Here is a 21,326-nt window from a genome sequence, read left to right on the forward strand (position 1 = left end):
TAGTGTTTTTTTCCCTAATAAAGTTGTTTTATTTGTGTTGCTTCTTCTTGCCCCCCATGTAAAACGTCTTTGGGTATTTTTATGGGACGACATTAGTGGGCCAAGGCCAACATTTTGTCCCAGCCATGACATGTCAGGCATGCTATTAGCAGCAGAATGTACTTAATGTACTATCCACTTTAATATTAACCTATTCCAAATCATTTATTTGACTAGATATACTGACACCACTTTAAGAAACACAGCAACCTGCCACCCTCCCAGTTATACAGAGATTATGTGTATGCAGTCAGCAGTGTTTAAATTTAATAGCAAGCCACTGATGCCACATAGCAAGTTCATGTCATTCACTCCATACCAAGTCCTCATTCACTCCATACCATGTCCTCATTCACTCCATACCAAGTATGGGGTGAATGTTGGAAGTATCATTTACACTTGATGCGGCTTATTCATAGATTTGAAATAGTTTTATGGCTAGATAGATACTTTTGTAATGTCAAGTAATTTGACTGGTGCAGATCTAAAAGTTCACAACGCGTCGCAAACTTGTAGATCGGGATGAAGTGTTGATTGTATAATATAATAAATAATAATAAGTAATAATAATCCAAATCTGCAAAGTAACTATAGTAACTAAAGTTGTCAAATTATTGTAATAATTGGCTCTGAGATGTCATTGAGTAGAAGTGAAAGTGTGAAAATGGGGAACTCTACAGGAAAAAAAGAAATACGTCGCGATACATGGCCAAAGCATTTCTGGGGGGCCCGAGCCAAAAACGTTGAGAACCCCTGAATTAGATCAATGGTAAGATGTCAGCACTTGCACAGGAAACCAGGTTCAAACCGGGTAGAAGAGGAAAGTTACATATTGCTGCTTTATGTGCATTTATTTATCTGTGCAATATGGTTTACAAATAGTATGAGGGTATGCGTGTGGCATCATCATCATCATCATTCACGGAAAGCCCACTGAGTGTCAAAAAACTACTTCATGGCCTTGACAGCCCATATATCAACGGATCTGATTGCATTAAACAACATTATACTCACTTTGCCACTCACGGTGCCACTTGATTTGCCACTCACGTTATGTATGTGTAGCATGCTCCCACTCTGCCCATAGCCCACCCTCCTCCCACTAATCAGTGGGCTGATTGCCTGCACTATTTAAGCAGCACACTCAATGGCCGCATTAGCATTATGTTCTCCTAGAAGTTGGGCTGCAGCAAGCCACACTTGCTTTCCCACGGCGTGTGCTCCCAGTTATTTCCTTGACCAAGTTGGCCTGTTGGGCTTCAGTTCGTTTGTGTTGTTACGCATCATGCTAGGTACGTTCTTGATCTGTTCTTTAGAAAGTGGCTGGAGGGTGGCACGGTGGCACAGTTGGTAGTGCTGTCGCCTCATAGCTAGAAGGTCCTGGGTTCGATTCCCGCTGGGGACGTTGTGGGTGCTAGCGGCGTGCTCTCTCCCCTGTGTCATCAGTGCCCATACCCGAGGCAGGGGTGGCAAAACGGCTTCCCCGGGTGGAGCCTGCACACTCTCCCCATGTCCCCCAGGGTAGGCACCCTCACAAAAAAACATGCAGTAATCCTGGTCTCTAAACTGCCTCCCCCTGGCCTGCCGGGGCGCCCGATGGCGGGGAAAGAAACTGGTTGGAATAACGTGTTCCTTCCACGCGCTACGTCCATCCAGGGAAACTCCCCCCTGTCAGGTGCAAAGGAGCAACTTGGACACATGCATGAAGGAAGCATGAGTTCAAGTCTGTTGCTCTCCCCAGGTTGGCGGAGGGTGTGTAGAGCCAAGGATCACATTAGATAATTGACACTGGGGTGAAAAATGGGTTACAAAATCATGGGATAAAACTTATTAGAAAAAAGAAAGTGGCTACAGTGTGTGTATATTATATATTGTGGTCATGAGATTGACAGTTTATTGTCATTTTTAGCACCAAACATCCTTCTGGAGTGTTTGTTTCTGGGTCGCTTTCCTAACTACCTGGTTCCTGCCACTGAGGGCACCGCAAACTATGCGCGCTGCCCTGGCAAAAGTGGTATGTAACCTTTGTCTCTGCTTTTGGCTCTTTGTATTTTAGTATTGCATTAAATGGTAAGCTACTTGGCCAATTTCAGGGTCAGTGACACCCTGCTGCTTTTCCTGGATTTCACCATGCAGTATCACCACTGAACGACCACCCTTTTAATAATTATTTGTGTTGCGTGAAGCCACTGTTAAAATGTGAAATGTGTTTTTTTTTTGTAACCCATTTGTCACCCCTGTGTCAATCATCTAATGTGATCCTGGGCTCTACACACCCTCCACCAACCTAGTCCCCATAGGGGACAAGGGGAGAGCAACGGACTTGACTCATGCTTCCTTCATGCCTGAATGTCCAGTGGAAGGAACTCGTTATTCCAACCAGTTCCTTTCCCCTCCATCAGGCGCCCCGGCTGGCCAGGGGGAGGCAGTTTAGTGACCAGGATTACTGCATGTTTTTTGTGAGGGTACCTACCCTAGGGGGCACGGGGAGAACATGCAAACTCCACACAGAAAGGTCCTTTCGCCAACCCCGCCTTCGGGTATGGTCACTGATGACGCGGAGGAGGAAACACGCCGCCAGCACCCACAGCGTCCCTAGCGGGAATCGAACCCAGGACCTTCTAGCTGTGAGGCGACAGCACTACCAACTGTGCCACCGTGCGAAATGTGTTTTAAGTTGTAATGTGTTGTATGAGTCCTCACTAATGTTGTACTGTGCTCCTTGTAGGCCTGGTGCTGGGGATCCACATTGGGACCAGGTGATGACTGCCACCCAGTGGTTGTGGTAACCCCCCCCCTTGTGTGTTGCTATTTCTGCTTTGGATTGCTGTGAACTGGGGTGGGGTGCTAGTACTACCCTGGGTCGGTCGGTCTGCCAATCTCCCCCTTCCCCCAGCACTGGCCAGTACACAGTGCATATATATAGTGTTGGAACGAGAATACTCGAGTCAAACCTGACAATACAATTTACAATTTAGGCATTTAGCAGACGCTCTTAATCCAGACCCACTTATACAAAGTGATTGAAGTAATGAATACAAGAAACAACAAAATGCATTTCGTTGCCACCTTTATTGAATACAATGGGTCATATTTTATGACTTTTTGAATCCAGTAGGTCATATTTTATGAATTGGAAAACCTATTCAGCAGCATCTTTTCCCTGTAAAATAGGAATAAGCTATTAGATCTTCAACATGAATCTTTATTTAAATCTTAGTTAAAGACAGTCAAGATATGAAACCTTCATATTACGCATGTATTTACTGTACCTTGGAGTCACGACTTTTAGCTCTCATCTTGTTGACCTGGGATTCAGCGATGTCAGCACGCTCCTCTGCCTCCTCTAGCTCATGCTGAACCTTTCTGCACTTGGACAGGTGAGTGTTGGCTGCTTCCTCCTACAATATGATAGAGATGGTTCAAAGCCTCAATATTTGAAAAGATTACCGTACAATTATAGTCCAAACAAGACCATTTCAGTTGTGGCTAATGTAATAGCCGATATGGCATCATGTTCATGTTAGTGTTGTTAGTTCACAACACTCTGCCCATGGCGACCACAAAAAAAGATGTATATTTGTCTTACCGCTTCCTCAGCCTGTCTCTTGTAGCCCTTCACCTTCATCTGCAGTTTGTCTACCAGATCCTGAAGCCTGGCAAGATTCTTCTTGTCCTCTTCAGTCTAAAGTGAGAGTGAATTTATAACATTAGTTCATGCAATCTATTAATTTAATCAGTGGCATGATGGTTAATTAAGTGAACATACTGTACCTGGTATGTCAGCTCCTTCACTCTCCTCTCGTACTTGCGGACACCTTTAATGGCTTCAACTCCACCTCTCTGTGCAGCGTCGACCTCTCCCTCCAGTTCACGCACCTTCACAATGGAATTATGCACTATGAAACGTATTCTTATTTAATTGACTATAAGCTGTGTTGAAGTAAACCTCATCTTACCCTAGACTCCAGTTTCTGGAGCTGCTTTTTGCCTCCCTTCATAGCCAGGTTCTCAGCCTCATCCAGACGATGCTGCAGGTCCTTGACTGTGACCTCCAGGTTCTTCTTCATCCTCTCCAGGTGAGAGCTGGTGTCCTGCTCCTTCTTCAGCTCCTCTGCCATCATAGCGGCCTGGGAAGAGGATAAAATATACTTCATTGTCAGTGCCGGATTTATAGGAGTTGAGGCGCCTGGGCTAGAGTAATATTTGAGGCCCCCAGGCCCTCACGGAGGAGCCAGCCCCCCAAACCCATGAAATAGATCATGATCTGCATACATTTCCCCCCATATTTCCATACCGTATGGAGATATGGGGGAAATACAGATCATGGTCCAACCCTCTCAGGATCAGGCTTCCCATAGCTACCACAGAGCAGAAGCAGAAGCTCTCAATGTTTTAACCATAATACAATTAAATGTCCAATAACTAAACACAAATCTCACTTGACTTGGATTGCAATACATTGCTTTTTCATCATGGCTGTTTAAATAAGACAATTTTAGTTCTAAAAAACATCCTTTGTTGTAGCCTATAGAGCAATGGTTTCCAACATGATCGTATTGTATTGTATGTTTATATTAAGCATGGCATAGGGGGGTCTAATTCTAAAGCTCCTAACTTACATCAGTGATGGCTTTCTTGGCCTTATCCTCAGCATTCCTTGCTTCTTGAACACTGTCGTCCACTTCACCTTGGACCTGGATCAGGTCAGCTTCAAGTTTCTTCTTGGAGTTCAAAAGGCTTGTGTTCTAAAATAAAGATTCAGTTTAGCAATGCAAGTAAACATGACTTGTATGTTAAACATTTTTCCATTGACTTACCTGGGAGTGCAACAGTCCAGCACGCTCACTGGCATCCACCAGTTCTTGCTCAGCCACTTTGCGGCCTCTCTCTGTCTGTTCCAGAGCCACTCTCAGCTCCTCGATCTCAGCGACCATGAGGCCGTTCCTACGCTCCACCATGGCAGCTTGCTCCTTCATATCTTCTTGGCCTCTGCAAGCATCGTCGAGGTGCACTTGGGCATCCTGAAATAAATCGCATTTGAGGTTGTCGCATAAGATAAACATGTCACATGAGATAAACATCAGAATGTTCCATTATTTGATTGTGTCTAACTACTATGTTTTATATAATAATAGTAACATGTGTCTAACCAATATGTTTTATATCATAGTAGCATGTGTCTAACTAATATGTTTTGAACCTTAAGCTGTCCCTGGACATTCCTCAGCTGCTTCTGGGCCTCAGAAGCCTGGCGGTTGGCATGGCTCAGCTGAACCTCCATCTCGTTCAGGTCTCCCTCCATCTTCTTCTTGATTCTAAGGGCATCGTTTCTGCTCCTGACCTCAGTGTCCAGAGTGCTCTGCATTGAGTCAACCACCCTCTGGGTGTTCCTCTTGATCTGCTCCATTTCTTCATCCTTCTCTGCCAGCTTCCTGTCCACCTCACCCTTGATCTGGTTGAGCTCCAGCTGGACACGAAGAATCTTGGACTCCTCATGCTCCAGAGTACCCTGAAATGTAACACAGGATCAAAAGGTTGTAAGAGTTTTTAAGTAACATCCAATAATATACTGCTACACTGTGAATGTTAAATGGGCGGATGTGGCTCAGCAGAGCAGGTCGCTCAATGAATCGGCAGTTCGAATCCCGGCTCCTTCTGTCCACAAGTGTCCTTGGGCAACACATTGCATCCTACTGTACATTGCCTCCAATGAGTTGGTTTGTGCTAGCTTGCCACCATTGGTGTGTGAATGTGTGGGAACTTGGGAAGTGAGGATGCTGTTGTTGAATGTTCGCTGCTTCACCTCCCACTGAATGAACCATTGTAAAGTGCTTGGAAAAGCACTATGAAAATTTAATTAATTTATTGAGATAAATCTAAAATATTGTATCATACAGGGTAACGCCGGTAACTGAGTTGGTTCGAACCCTAGCTGGTCTCACCGGCAGGCAACAGGCAACACAAAGAGCTATAGAGAGCAATTTACGACCGGGCCACTTCTGTGGGGTTGCTACACTATATTTTACTGACCAAACTAAACTATAGACGATTGCAGCATTGTTCGCTAAAAGCGTTACCTCGGCTTCCTCCAAGGCTGTCTGAATCTCTGACTTCTCTGTCTCTGTCTGCTTCTTGGACTTCTCCAGCTCATGGATGCTCTTTCCAGTCTCACCGATCTGTTCAGTCAGGTCTGAGATCTCCTCTGTAGTTCATTGAAAATAATGAATCAGTCAAGTATTTTGTATTTGCATTTCAACAAAGTTGGTTTAGCATATAATCCACAATTTGGCTTGAACATTTAAATGATTTAAAAAGAAACATGTACATTTTGACCCGTTAACACTTAACAGCACCAGCTTTTGTCTCCAAAGAAATATGCAAAAAATATTTACGCAAAAAAAAAAAAACTGTCAAAATAATTATTTAGAGAAAGACTCACGTTGCAGGTTCTTGTTCTCACGCTTCATGGTCTCCAGTTGGTCCAGAGACTCCTCGAAGGAATTCTTCATCTTAAACAACTCAGTGCTGAGAGAACGAGCCTCTTTCAGAGCTCCCTCTAGTTCTGCCTGTCCCTCTTCAAATTTCTGCTTCCATTCTGCCAAGACCTGCAGACCATTCGTAATGAAATGTGTCATTTACCACCACTTTAAGTAGGCCTACCTGCACACCATTTGTAATGAAATGTGGTCTACGGATGGAAATTAGCATCTCTTCTAAATCCGGTGTATTTACGCTACATTTTCATGTAATGTTCATTATTATACTCTGTCCTGTCCAAATAAAGTAATGTGTCCTCCACTTTAAGATTATAAAATGATGTGTATCAAATCACCTTATCGAAGTTCCTCTGTTTCTTGTCGAGGTTGGAAGCCAAACCATTGGCCCTCTCCACATCAACCATGAGGTCTTCCACTTCACCCTGGAGTCTCTGTTTGGTCTTCTCCAGAGAGCCGCACTTGGAATTCACTGCCTCGATTTGCTCCTCAGCCTCCTGAAGACGCTGGGCGAGCTTCTTCCTGTTGATTAGTTTAGAATGGATATTATTGTGAGTAATATTTTGCATAGTGAGTGGTAGCTGATAGTGTTGAAACACTGCTGACTTACTTGGCCTCCTCCAGCTCCTCAGTGCGTTGGACAGCATCAGTCTCATACTTGCTCCTCCACTGACACACCTCAGCGTTGGCCTTGGACATTCCACGCTGCAGCTCCGCCTTTGCCTCCTGCTCCTCCTCAAACTGCTCCCTCAGAAGGTCACAGTCATGGCGAGATGATTGCACAGCATGAGCAAGGGCATTCTTTGCCTGTCAAAGAAAATGGACAAAATAATGTCAGCTGAATGAAATTACAAAAAATATAAAACTAAAAGGGAAAATAATCTGTTCTTCACCTTAACTTCCTCTTCAACGTGTCTCTTCAACTCCTCAATCTGTTGGGTGAAGGCCTGCTTGCCTCTGGTGAGCTGAGAGACCAGAGCTTCTTTCTCCTCCAGTTGACGACCAAACTCACCTAGTTAGAAATATGAATATTCGTTTCAAACATTTCAAACAAATCATGAGTCCTGTTTTAACTGTTGATCATAGCGTTATCTCTAATAATTATGGTAAATTTGCTCAAGTACCATCAACAGGATCATGTAGACAAAGTAGACTTTATGAAACATTTACCGTTCTCTGTCAACAGTCTTGCTCTCTGAGCTCCAATATCATTGATCTGGCGAACGTTCTCATCACTCTTGGCCTTGATTTCACTAAGTTGGTCCTCAAGGGTGCGGCACATCTTCTCAAGATTTCCCTGGAAATTCATTCACATTGCCTTGATTTAAAGCAAAGCCACTCGATGCAGTCTAAAATTCAGCCCTCCGGTTTATTTATGTATGGTTTCCTTACCCCCCAAAAGCCCCTACTTAAACTTTACCTAAAAAATGTCATCATTATCGGAAAAACATATTAACAACGTATTAACATTTAGAGTTTGCAATCACCATACGCGTTCCGTTCACAAGATTACTTGGTTTTAAACATTCCCACTGGTAAATCTGAGCTGGGCATAAAGACTGCCTTTCACTACAATGCCCCACACATGTGGAACTATCAGTCACTTTAAACAGTGTTACTGTATCTCAAGAATGATATTGTACACAGGCATTCCATTATAGCTTTAGCCTCGCGTAGCTAGCCTTCATCTGCCTTTGCAATGCATATTGCCCCAGGCAGATTAAGTCTGGAGCCAGGCTATAACCAAACAGGGCACAGTATTCAAATATGAGGTAAAAAAAAGAAGAAAAAAAACACTGAGAGGGACGAGACTAATATCCACGCAGTGATATTAGTATCGCTACGCGAGGTGTATCATACCTTTGCCTTAGCGACAGCCTCCATGTTGCTGGACAGGTCATCGATCTCCATCTTGTATTCACTTTTCTCCTTCTCCAGTTTCTGCTTGACTCTCTGGAGGTTGTCGATCTGTTCACCCAGTTCAGCCACGCTGTCGGCCTGTTTCTTACGGAGAGCAGAAGCAGTGGCCTCATGCTGCAGGGTGGACTCTTCAAGGTCACGACGCAGCTTCTGGAACTCAGCCTCGCGCTTCTTGTTCATCTCGACCTGAGAAGCGGTGGCGCCTCCAGCCTCCTCCAGCCTCTCACTGATCTCTTCAAGTTCCCTGGAGAGATCGGCTCTCTGCTTCTCCACTTTGGCACGAGCGGCACGCTCTGCCTCGATCTCCTCCTCCAGTTCTTCAATACGAGCCTTTCAAATGAATAATGTTAGAGTAACATCTGAAAATAACCATTCACTCTTACTTATTATTAATTATTTTATATAAAATAAGATACCTGGAGTTCTTTGATCTTCTTCTGCAGCTGGGCCCCCAAAGATTGTTCATCCTCAATCTTACTCAGAAGCTGGCTTACTTCAAATTCCTTCCTGTTGAATACAGTCAATAGTCATATTTTAGGGTCATTCTGCAGGTGGTTTCTCTCCATGACATTTCATATTGTTGGTTCACATTACTTCTTTATCTTCTCGTCAGATTGCTGCTTATCATTTTCCAGGTCCATGACGGATTCCTGGGACAGTTTCAGATCACCCTCGAGCTTTCTCTTGGCTCTCTCCAGGTCCATGCGGAGCTTCTTCTCTTGCTCCAGAGAACCCTCCAACTGCCCAACAATATATTGTTCTTATTATTCAGTACAACAATAACCATAATAAAATTCAAAACACCTGATTCCCTTTGGTAAACTCACATCGTCAACTTGCTGCTCCAGCTTGGTCTTGGCCTTGGTCAGAGTGTTGACTTTGTCCTCCTCTGCCTGCAGGTCATCCAGTGTCTGCTGATGTGACTCTTGGAGGGCTTTTTTCTCCTTGCTCAGCTTAGAGACGTTCTCATCCTGAGACGCCATCTCCTCAGTCAGGTTCTTCACCTGAAGCAGAACATAATGTGTTGTCATGGAATGGATCAATCAGGCCTTCTCAAAGGGCATTCCAGGGACTCTCAGGGTTCCTTTAGGGCAGGGGGGGGGGGGCTAAATTGACCTGTAACTCTGACAGTATACTAGATTGACCCTTACAAGTATGTCACTAGAGTTTATGATCTTGAATCTAAAGTGTATAATCTATACCTTGTTTTCAGTGGCGTGTTTCTCCTTCTCCACTTTAGCCAAGGTGAGCTCCAGGTCATCAATGTCCTTCTTGAGCTCAGAGCATTCATCCTCCAGCTTCCTCTTCTTGGCGGTCAGTTCAGCATTGATCTCCTCCTCGTCCTCCAGTCTCTCGGTCGTCTCTTTGAGCTTTGCCTCCAACTGGATCTTACTTTTAATAAGACCTTCACATCTCTCCTCAGCATCATTCAGAGCCTCGTCTCCCTGGTTGTCAATTAAAAGGAATATGTCAGCATTTGTTCTGGGTGAGATATATGAGAGTTGTATTGCAACTGCTTCCTGGGGACACAAGGGACATTAACAGACTGAACAAGCTGGTGAAAGGAAAGCCCTATCATTGTTAAAGCCTGGACAGCGGAGGTGAGGACAAGGAAGAAGCTGGAGGCTATCAAACTCCCCTTAAAGGATATACTAGTTTATTAATCTCCTCCAAAATTATATACTATAGGCTACTAACTATAGTAATGCATGGGTGAGTTAACCTGACTCTGCCAGATGGGGGCGGTATTGGGTAACCATGTTCCCCAACACAGCAACCATCTGGGATCTCTCAGGGAGTTGAGCTAACACCGAACCGCTCCGTGGTTCGAACCAATCAGCGTGAGCTAAGGGCGGGATATGTGCGAAACCGGATGTGAAGCTATATAGACACGTCAATATGATTGGTTGTGTTTGCACGCCCACACGGTGATAGACAGACGGTCCCATCCAATCATCTACCAAGTATCTTGAAAAAAAGGAACAGCCCCGTCATCGAATTTGCTTCCGAGATCCCAGATCCCAATAAGCTTTGAACCAAATTTGTGTAGCAAGCTTCTTGGATCCGGCAGCGTCAGGTTATGGGTGAGTAGCTACATATCCAAATTCACCCTCCCCACAGAAGAATGACAAATTTGGTCACGCCCTTGTGCTGGTAGCCATGTAGCTATACAATGATGCCAACAGCCGCTCGACCATCAGGCATTCTCTGTCTGTCTTGTGGTCGACTCTGATCTATATTCTCGAAATATTAGCAACATTTCGTGTACAGGTACTTACTGATGCCGATGATGCTGCAAGGTTATTCTTCTCCTGCACCACAGCTATCAATTTCTCTTCCAGTGTCTTCTTTGCGGCCTGGGCAGTGGCCAAGTCAGTCTTCATCTTTTCATAGTTCTCCTTCATGTTCTGCAGCTCCTTCTCAGTCTCAGCACTCTGCAGGAGAGGCTTGATCTTGTAGTAGACCTTCATCCATGGCCAGTGTTTCACACTTACGAATGAGCGGAGGTTGAACTGGATGGTGTAAATGGCTTCTCTGTGGGAACACAGTTGCAGTGTATCACGACTCACGAGTTACTCATGATTGATTTGATTTAGGTTACAATATAACTTAAACCCAGGAGCGTAAAGAAAGCCTTGTTTCCAATGTGGTCCTGCAACATAAATCGCCGGATACAATTACATATAGTACCAATGAATTACATAGCAAGTCATATTAATAAAATAAATCCAAACCAACTGAAAATAATCTTAATTCCCCCCAAACAACTTTTTCCGTAACAGCATTTTCACACTGTTATTATTGAGACCTTTGACTCTCGGTATCACATTATAACGCTTGGTTCTCTCTAGTTTCATACTGATGCACAATCGACTTAGCATTACTTTTTGAGTATTGTGGACACCGAGCTGCAGATAGAAGGTTAATTTCCATAAAATATGACTGCAGGTTGTTATAGCTGCTATTATTGTGTCATTATAATTGTTGTTATTATTGCTGTGGATGTTATTGTTGTTGTCCCCCGTTTTCCTTGCCACCTAAAGCTTTTATTGTAGTTATTTGACACTATGACAAAATTGTGTTAGTAAAACATTTACAAATGTACTATTGAATAGATCATGTTTTCAAAGTACCTCCTTTGCATCATCTTGACAAACTCCTTCCTCATGACGTAACCTCGTGCCAGTGCCTGAGTCATGGTGACCAGAGTGGACAGCTTTTCATCTCGCATCTCCTCAAGGACACCCAGCAGACCAGCTTTGAAGAACACCTGAATACAATGTCACAAACACTGTAACTAAACAACCGTAAAATCTACTTTTAATCCTCTGTCCATAATGTTAAACAAGGTTCACTGTGTGTTTATTACCTTGGTGTGTCCAAACTTGTACTCATCAACAGATACATCAATGGACCCCATCAGCTTCTCAGAAGCCTTCTTGTTGTCCATGAACGCACCTTCGGGACATGCGCTGGCGTTCAGTACTTTGTATCTGTTTTGCAGAAGTTCATGGTCATTTTGCGTGCCTCCCGTTAATACGTTTGGAACTAAAAGCTGCTTGAAAAAGGAATTGATACCTCTGCTTGAAGTCAGCATAGGGGATTCTGCTTGGGAAGCCCTTTCTACAAATTCTGATGCCCTCCAGCACACCATTACATCTCAGCTGATGGATGACCAGGAAGTTCTCCATCAGTCCTGTAAATATGTTGCTTCATTATTATTACAACAAAATAGTTACCCACTGGCCAAAGTTGCATTTAATGAGTCAAAACATGTCAACCAAAATCCATGTGATTGTGGTTACATACAAAAGAATGTCATCTGCATACAGGGAGATATTTTAAGTGTATTCTGTGTTGTACGCATCAGCATTGCTATAAGTGTCTGGTAAAGGGCCCTAGAGCTAAAGCAAATTGTGTCTGGTTAGTCAGTCTCTTAGCTGCAGTGGGGTTGCTGTACAATAGCCTAATTTATGTAATGAACCTGTCTCCAATGTAAAACTTTTCGAATACGAATATTCCACCTGGTCTAAAGCCTTTTCCGCATCCTGGCTTAGTACTACAAGGTCTTCCTTAGGGCCTCTAGGAGATAATTGATAAGCCGTCAAATGTTTATTTTCTGTTTACCTGGAGTCTTGGACTCGTTGGGAATCAGGCAACGCACAAAGTGAGGATGTGTGCTCCTCAAGTTGGTCATCAGCACCTGCAAGTTTGCCTATTGAGACATAAAAGGCTTATAATTAGTCAAAAGTGATTGTTGTACTTTTTCTTCCCCTATAATTATTTGAACTCGTTAGATACTACTTACTTTGCAGATTTAGATTGTTTCTAACACATACTTTAATGACATAAACCCTATTTTTCCAACATGTAAAGACTATTTCTTACATGGATATAATGTTGATAATAATAATGCTTCATTCTTACAGGAATATATGTTGATAACAATGAATAGATATTCTCACCCTGAAAGCACTAGACACAGTCTGCATGGAACCACCCTTCTTCTTGCCTCCCTTCTTGGTGTTATCTGTTTATAGATGTTAGAATCATGAGTTATCATTAGTTATATAGAATGAAAATGCCTCTCTTCTTGTCAGATTCTGAGTGTTTTATAGTATTGATATAACAATACCTTCAGGCTCAGGTTGGGGATAGAACACATTATATTATATTATTATCCTATATTAATTTGCTGTCCCGCCCCCTCTGTGTTCCTATTGGCTGGGGTAAAGCCATAACTCCAGTTCCCAATATGCTAAATGCTCCAAACCAATTGTAGTAAACATACCTTCAGGCTCAGGTGGGGGATATAACACACAGAGCAGCTTCACTGTAGACTTCTGGTACAGCTGGACCACAGAGTCGTTGAGAGGATCCTTGTTCTTCTCTAGCCATCCTGTGATGCTGTTGATTGATTGATGGATGGATTGATTGAATACTTTATTAACAGTTCATTAACAAAAGCCTATGGCTTGTTTCCATTGGGGTCCTCAATAATACTCAATTCATCGAAAACTGTAGTCCACAGTTTCGGTTATAAATATATTATATGCATAGTATAGGGTTCTGTTCACCTGTAGTCCACAGTTCCAGCATAGTGGACCAGGGAGAAGTGAGCCTCACCCTTGCCTTTACCAGGCTTGGGTTTCTCAAAGGCCTTGTTCTTCCCCAGATGGAGGTCAATCAACTTCTCTGCGAAACTTTTGTCTGTAGCCTTTGGGAACATGCACTGCTCTTCAAGGCTGGAGAAGATGCCCAAGGGCTTTGGAAAGGAGACAAATCAGACAAATCAACAAAAACTTAGTGCCAATGACAAAACTAATGTGTGTGTGTGTGTGTGTGTGTGTGTGTGTGTGTGTGTGTGTGTGTGTGTGTGTGTGTGTGTGTGTGTGTGTGTGTGTGTGTGTGTGTGTGTGAGAGAGTGTGAGTGAGTGTGTGTGTGTGTGTGTGTGTGTGTGTGTGTGTGTGTGTGTGTGTGTGTGTGTGTGTGTGTGTGTGTGTGTGTGTGTGTGTGTGAGAGTGAGTGTGAGTGTGTGGGTGGGGTGTGTGTGTGTGTGTGTGTGTGTGTGTGTGTGTGTGTGTGTGTGTGTGTGTGTGTGTGTGTGTGTGTGTGTGTGTGTGTGTGTGTGTGTGTGTGTGTGTACATTATGTCCATTAAATCACAAAATAATTGTATACCTTCAATGAACGCGATGCTGACAGCAAAGTCCATAGCAATACATAATATAATACGCTATAATAATAAATCTATACCTTCTCAATCAGCTCAATGCAGACAGCCAAGTCCATGCCGAAGTCAACGAGATCCCAGGGAATTCCCTCTTTCATGTATTCTTCTTGTTCCAGAACAAACATGGTGTGGTTGAAAAACTGTTGCAGTTTCTCATTGGTGAAGTTGATGCACAGCTGCTCCAGGGTGTTGAACTGTGAGAGGAAATATATCATTATCCCAATCTCTTGTAAATGTGTAACTTACAAAAATATTTAGTCTCTAACTTAAAACAAATCTATGCTTACATCAAAGATTTCAAAACCAGCGATGTCCAGCACACCAATGTAGTAATTTCTCGGCTGCTTGGTGTCCAGCATACTGTTGATCTTAATGACCATCCACAAGAACAGCTTCTCATAGATGGACTTGGCCAAGGCACCGACTGAGTTCATTACCTAAGGAAATAGGAACACATTATTGAATTACACAATTTAAGCATTTTGCAGACGCTCCTAATTACATTTTTAGTCTTTGCATAAGCCTGCAAGGTTTGCAAGGCTAGGGCAAGTGCCACAGGCTATATGGAGTCTGAAGAGGGAAGATTCTGAGTGTCTGCAGTTCTAACTCAAACTGCAATGGAAAGTTTATTCCACAAGTTTGAGAGCCAGAAGGGAGAAGAATCTCTCCCGAGTGCTTTAGGGAAGGTTGACAGCTTCCCTGTGTTAGCTGATCTGAGTGAGCAGGATGGGTTTTAGGGTTGGATACACAATAGAGGGTATGCACATGCATAAAGTGAATGGCAAATCGAGTGGCAAAGTGAGTGACAAAGTCAGTTTAATGTTGTTTAACGTTGTTTAATCAATCAAATACAACTTCTCTATTTGGATGGGCTGTCAAGGCCAGAAAGTTGTTTTTTGCCACTCAGTATAACTTCCGGGTTTGATGATGATGTCACGCGCATACCATCTATACACAAGGTGTAGTATCATATAAATATATATATATTATATATATATATATTTTTTAAATATATATATATTTTTTAAATGATTAGATTTTTGCCTTTTTTGATAGATACAAATGAAGATGGACAGGGAAGAGGGAGAGAGAGACAGGGAAAGACGCACCAAAGGTCGTCATGAACGGGACTCAAACACGCAATGCGCTACAAGCATGCCTGTGGCATGCTCTTGCCCTGGAGTCTGGACCACTAGGCCAGCAGGCGTCAAACATGTCAGTAGAGGTGCTTGGAGCTGCACATGTTTCTGCAGTGTGCTGTTGTTTTTGTAGCAAAAATGCAGGGCAAAGGTTTTTCCTTGGCCTCTAGGGAATGTGCACTCAAAGTCTTAAGCAATAGTGCCACCATGAGGCTGATTTGAACATTTTTAGTGGCATTACCTACTCAGATGTGTGGGAATATGTGTGCAAAATTTCACAGAAATTGTACTCTGTGTTCATGCATTTTGTTCAGTTTAATGGATATAGAGATACTGTGTACCGGTTTGCATGATGTTTGGACAAAATCTGTAGGACTAGGAGTGATATCAAAATATGTGTTTTGCAAAAATCGACCTCCTGGTGGCGTGCCGATCACGCCGATCTGAAAGATTTGGGGCAGAGATTCTGCTCTGGGATCCACCGATTCTGCACAGTTTCGCGGCCAAACGGTGCCTGAGATTAGCTGCTCACAGACACTCACAAACAGGCACACAGACCGACGGACATGGTGCAAAACATAATCTCTGCCTCCCCTTCAGCAGCTGAGACAATAATGTTGGAGAATCATTTTAATTATGATTTTAGACAGTCTGGACACAACTTATAAGGTGTGTATGAAATCAGAACATGGAAATAATGTAACTTTACTCACCTGTGGCACAGTTTGTCCTTTAGTGACGAATTCATTTCCCACTTTAACTTTGGGGTAGCAGTATGCCTTAAGCATATCCGCTGAGTTCAGACCCAACAGGTAGCAGATCTTGTCAGACACTGAAATGATCATACAATTTGCGATTTACGATTCAGGCATTTAGCAGACGCTTAATCCAGAGTGCGATTTAAGCAAGGTAAACACAAGGTAATACATCAAATCAATGCATACAGTTAGTAATCTAGGACGGTAAACCAAATAACCTTCAGTATAAACAGTATAATATAAATAAATAATGACAATATATTGAAATGAAAATATATTTAGCTTAGTTCATTTGAAATATAAATAAATAACAAGACTATAATTTTTTTTGTTGAAGATACAACTCACCCTCCGTGCCGTCTGGCTCTGCCTGTTCCTCACGCTGCTTCTGTTTGAAGGTCAACACCCCATGATGCATCACTGACCCGGTGAACTTGTAGATGTACACTTTCTCCTCAGCGTTGAAGCCCAGGATGTCAATAGCTTCCTGATGTCAATAAACAGAGATGTGTTCAGAATATTGAGATTAAGCATCATATTAGCAATCCAGTTTAAATATGATTATTTTTGGGAGGTCATGGCCTGCTAACCACTGCTTTAGAAAATGTATTTTGCAGAGCAACTGACTGCAGTGCACAGTGAGTATTAGAAAGTTCAAATAATGTTTATTTACATCTGTAGCGTCCAACTCGGCTTTGTCATCAATGCTGGCCACAGTGATCTGACCCATGCTGATCAACGGGAAGTCGTATGGGTTGTTGGTGATGAGACAACTTTCTGAGAAGGGATGAAAAGAGTATGAATGTGTGAATGTGTTTCTATTCATTAAACCAGACTAGTAATTGTAACACTTTTTACTTTGTAACCCTAAACTTTGGTTCGCTACTTGTCCCACAGTTTTGATGGCACGAACTTGAGCCATATGTCAAATCGCAGGGCAGGTTCATGATAATTACTGAAATTAATTAACTTATCGTTATATTCGGTCCGCCATATGGTGGTGCTATAACAGTCCACTTTACGTTTTGGCGTAAATGTCTAATTTCCATGGATATTTTACAAAAAACGTCCAATCCGTCCCAAATTTGAATCACATGTCAGGGGTGGTTTAATCAAAATAGAAATAAATAACCATTTGTTGCAGAAAATTTATTTTTGGGGGGATAAGTCCCCTCCAAATTATTTCCACATGATCACAGGGGTGACTTGACATTGTAATTGGCTAGAATAATTAATTAAATTAATTAAATTAATTAAATTGCGACTTTTCTAGTTAATTTATGTACTCACTGCATAATCAGTATAATTCTACTTACCAATAATCTCAGGTTTGTGGTTGGTCATCATCTGGAAGAAGATATGGTAACCTCTCTCTGCAGGAAGCTGGTAGGTCACTCTAGACTTCTCCAGCAGATCTGGTTTGTACAGCATTATTATTATTATTAATAATAATAATAATAATAATAATAATAATAATAATAATAATAATAATAACAATAATAATAAACTATATGGGTTGTACATAAGTCAAAATGTAATCCTCAAATTAACAAATATATAATTTCTCATCTCTGAACTTCATACTTACATGTCTCAATATCAGCACTGGCCAATTTACCCGCATTGTTGAAATGGATTCTGATGAATTTACCCTGTTTGATATAGCACAATTAGTTGCATCCGTCTACATTGTGGAATTATTGCAGGTTTACTCATAAAATGTCATTATTTTACACTTACAAAGCGAGATGAGTTGTCATTCCTCACAGTCTTGGCATTACCATAGGCCTCCAGCAAGGGATTGGCTGCAATAATCTGATCCTCCAGTGACCCCTGAATGTTTAAGACATCACCCAATTAAAAATGTGGTCTGAATTATTTTAAATTGAATTGCTGTATTTCATATAAATGCTTTATGTTTCAAAACATTTTTGTTAAAGTTAAAAACATATAGTACCTTAATTTTACCACTATCGGCCGCCGATTTCTCTCCACTAGCAGTCGCTGCTGTTGCAAAGTACTGGATGACACGCTTGGTGTTCACAGTCTTCCCAGCACCGGATTCTCCACTGGTTATAAACACATACATTCAGAGAAATGCACTTAGTGAATTTGTGTAAAATGTTCTTTTTTTAATGCCTATAGTAGATGATGGAAACTTACGTGATCAGGACAGACTGATTCTCTTTATCTGTAAAATGTAAAGCACATTCTTTTGTCATCCATATATAGTCAACAGATTTCGCTTTGCCTAAACTGGCGCAGCACAAACCCATTATAGTTATAGTTATTTGTTTACATTGTCCTGACTAGTACGTACGTACCCATCAGCATGAACTGAAAGGCGTTGTCAGAGACAGAGAAGATGTGGGGTGGAGCCTCAATACGCTTCTTGCCTCTGTAGGCATTTACAACCTCCTGGTCGTACACTGGGAGCCACTTGTAGGGGTTCACAGTTGCACAGAACAAGCCAGAGTAGGTCTGAAGGGGAGAAGAGTACATTAACATATAACATAACACTGAGCATGCCACATATATGGGACAACGGATCAGCAGGGATTATTTGATTTGATTTGATTATTTACCACATAAAACAATACAAAGAAATACGTAGAAGAAAATAATAAAGGAAAGTGCTAGGAGGAGGCAAGAAGGGCTTATATGAGGCCTCAACCGGAATAATTTAAATGGTCTGATTAATCAGAAGATACTTCAGTTTGTTCTTAAATAGCCAATAGTCATTCACGACTCGCAAGTGGCATCAACTAATGATCAAGTTAACTTCAGAACCATGAATTTGTTTGCATTTGTTTTTCTATGGTTTTCAGTTGATGATATAACTTGTACTCTGTTTTTCTTTCTTTGCCATCGACAGGTACAATAGTGTACTGCTCTCAGCATGTAGAAAAGCTTACATAGATCATCCATGCTGCATAACGCTCTTTGAGGTTATACAGGACAGTGGCTTCAGTGAGGTGGGTCATCATGGCCATGTCCTCAATCTTGTCATACTTGGGAGGGTTCATAGGGGTCACATCCGCCTCAGGGACAGTTCTGGTCTAAAAATAAAAGAATAAAATAAAAGCACAACATCAGAATGTAATGTGATTACAGTTGTACTGTGCCACTATTTAATTTTAGATACACCTACGTCTTTCTTGTCCAGCGTTTCCACGGTGACTTTGGCACCATCCTTGCTTATAATCTTACACTTGAGGTACAGCTCGGCCTTATCAGCCACATAGGCTGCAGTTTTGGCATCAAAGGGTGAAGCTTGAGCTTCCATTCTCTCCCTCTCTGGCTTACGGAGATAAATGGCGGCCTTGCCATATTGCTCCATCTCTGCGTCCGTACTCATGGTGGCGGCTTTCTGTAGGCAGAAAAATAGATTATGCATTTGCTGAATTGAGATTGGAGTAGATAATTGTAGGACTATTCTTATATGGTTATAACTTAAGGTTTTAGGGATGCACAATATAAATCGGTAGCATTATCGGAATCGGCCATATTGGCCATAAAAATGCCATAATCGGATTGTCTCAAAATAATCCTGATTATTTTTTAAGCAAAATAAATAAATAAATGCTAAATGTAAAAATTCATCAATGAGTTCAATATAAATCGTCTATAGTAGGCTACCTCTAGTCTAGAAGCCAAATCAAATATGTAAAATGTGTGTACTCATCTCCTTAGTAGTTATTCAGTTGTGAAAACAAACAGGAACAGAGTATAGGCTATTTATTTATTGATTGATTAAATACTTTATCAACAGGCTTTGGGCCAAGCCCTATAGGGCCTAGGCTTGTTCCATTGTGGTCCTCTGTATAATATCGGAATAGTTCAAAATCGGTATTGGCAGATATGACCTTGCAATAATCGGAGATCGGTCATACTTTAATAATCGTGCAGACGTGCACCCCTAGTGCACAATTGAACACTCACTTTTCCCCTCTACCAGTAGCAGTGAAACCTTGATTGCAACACCTAACTGTGAAACAAAAAAACAATTTAATACAATTTATAATCATGAATTAAATTAGATTACCCTATAACTTCTTATTAGTTCCACACCTGAAAAGATGTGGCATTTCAATAGTATTACATGCAATTAAATTAAATTATGCTTGATGATATTTTTGTTTGTTTGTTTGTTATTAGCTTTTTCCGAAGTTTTTTTTGTCATTACAGTTGTTTTGTTTGTCATTACAGCCATGTTTCTTCTTCTTTTTGTCTTTTTTGTACTGAAGCAATGCTAAAAGAATTATTCTAATACACTCAGAGGGGTTAGACTAGCCAAACTGTGCTCTCTTTAAAATAACAATAACTCTAGTAGATACATGTAATAGTCCATGCAATGCAAATTATAATTTAACTAATCATCATCAACATAATTGAAATGTCTAAATAGAAATGAATGAACAAAAGCTAATTCCAATATGGCCTAAACCATAATATCATTATAAATAAAATAATTCACAATCAATCATTTAAATCTGTGCAATGTGTCTATTTGTATCATGTTTGTAGCTATAACACTATGTACGGAGTCATGTTAAAGGTTAATAGCTAACATTTAATAGATTTATATGACTAGGATTAATAGCTATAACATCTCTAAAACATTTATATCACTATGCATAGCTTAGATATCTAACACATTAATCAGACTATGAAGGACAGATTAAGTCTCACTTACCCAATTGAAACTCTGAACTGCTCTGCAACGGGTCAACAGTCTCAGCAGGCTTATATTAGTTTGTAATTGCATGCTACGCAGAAAGTAAAAGTAGGAATGGCCTTTAGAGGCCATTCCAATAGCATCCTTATAGCCAAATTATTCCCATAAACTTCTTCACCTTGCTTTGAGATGTGGTTTATGTCCATGCCAGATATAGAAATAGCACAATTGGCAGGGTGGTGGATTGTTGGGTTTGGTACAGTCATGATCTTGCCAAATATACATTATTTTAATATTCAGTGAGGGAAGTAAATATGTGAATGTATTTAAAATTGGAAATTCAGCACTTACGTAAAAGTAACTCAAAATTGAACATTACTTGAGTAAATGTAATTAGTGAATTTACATCACTGGTATTTCCATCGTATGCTTCACACTTCCACTGCTCTTCATTTCAGGGGAAACTCAAGCTTTAGTTACTTTGGGGGTTTTGATGTTTTTTGTATTCAGGTAGTTCAGATAGACTGACACTGTCTTAATGGCAGTTATGGCACTGGCTTC

General features: G+C 41.5%; 1 protein-coding gene across 1 annotated transcript; it reads right to left on the reverse strand.

Annotated features, from left to right (window-relative positions):
- Positions 1-3,092: 3,092 nt before the first annotated feature.
- LOC310864905 (myosin heavy chain, fast skeletal muscle-like) lies at positions 3,093-20,801 on the reverse strand. Its single transcript, XM_083773735.1, has 42 exons — positions 20,784-20,801; positions 20,030-20,075; positions 19,239-19,457; positions 19,003-19,146; positions 18,412-18,568; positions 18,251-18,278; positions 18,045-18,156; positions 17,828-17,920; positions 17,676-17,739; positions 17,404-17,502; positions 16,761-16,864; positions 16,436-16,574; positions 16,043-16,161; positions 14,478-14,627; positions 14,214-14,384; positions 13,535-13,722; positions 13,249-13,364; positions 12,923-12,987; positions 12,585-12,672; positions 12,036-12,153; positions 11,827-11,950; positions 11,591-11,727; positions 10,736-10,991; positions 9,659-9,901; positions 9,284-9,460; positions 9,051-9,196; positions 8,873-8,963; positions 8,397-8,786; positions 7,707-7,833; positions 7,430-7,548; positions 7,147-7,343; positions 6,875-7,058; positions 6,482-6,647; positions 6,120-6,244; positions 5,243-5,551; positions 4,860-5,063; positions 4,662-4,787; positions 3,999-4,169; positions 3,814-3,918; positions 3,629-3,724; positions 3,312-3,440; positions 3,093-3,202 (listed from the first exon to the last, which is right to left on the reverse strand). The coding sequence occupies exons 3-42, from the start codon at positions 19,443-19,445 to the stop codon at positions 3,182-3,184; spliced, it is 5,805 nt and encodes a 1,934-aa protein (XP_083629861.1). The 5' UTR covers positions 19,446-19,457; positions 20,030-20,075; positions 20,784-20,801; the 3' UTR covers positions 3,093-3,181.
- Between the last annotated feature and the right edge of the window lie 525 nt (positions 20,802-21,326).

Source organism: Protomyctophum parallelum (genome assembly GCF_964188405.1).
Source record: "Protomyctophum parallelum genome assembly, chromosome: 9".
Lineage (NCBI taxonomy): Eukaryota > Metazoa > Chordata > Actinopteri > Myctophiformes > Myctophidae > Protomyctophum > Protomyctophum parallelum.

What these genes read in the sequence shown, in the direction of transcription:
- LOC310864905 (XM_083773735.1), bottom strand. Translation starts at nt 19,445, where the DNA reads ATGAGTACGGACGCAGAGATGGAGCAATATGGCAAGGCCGCCATTTAT. An exon ending in ATGCAGCATGGATGATCTAT is followed by an intron (nt 18,569 to 19,002) that starts GTAAGCTTTTCT and finishes TCTCCCCTTCAG; the next exon opens with ACCTACTCTGGCTTGTTCTG. An exon ending in TCTGACGAGAAGATAAAGAA is followed by an intron (nt 8,964 to 9,050) that starts GTAATGTGAACC and finishes TGTATTCAACAG; the next exon opens with GAAGGAATTTGAAGTAAGCC.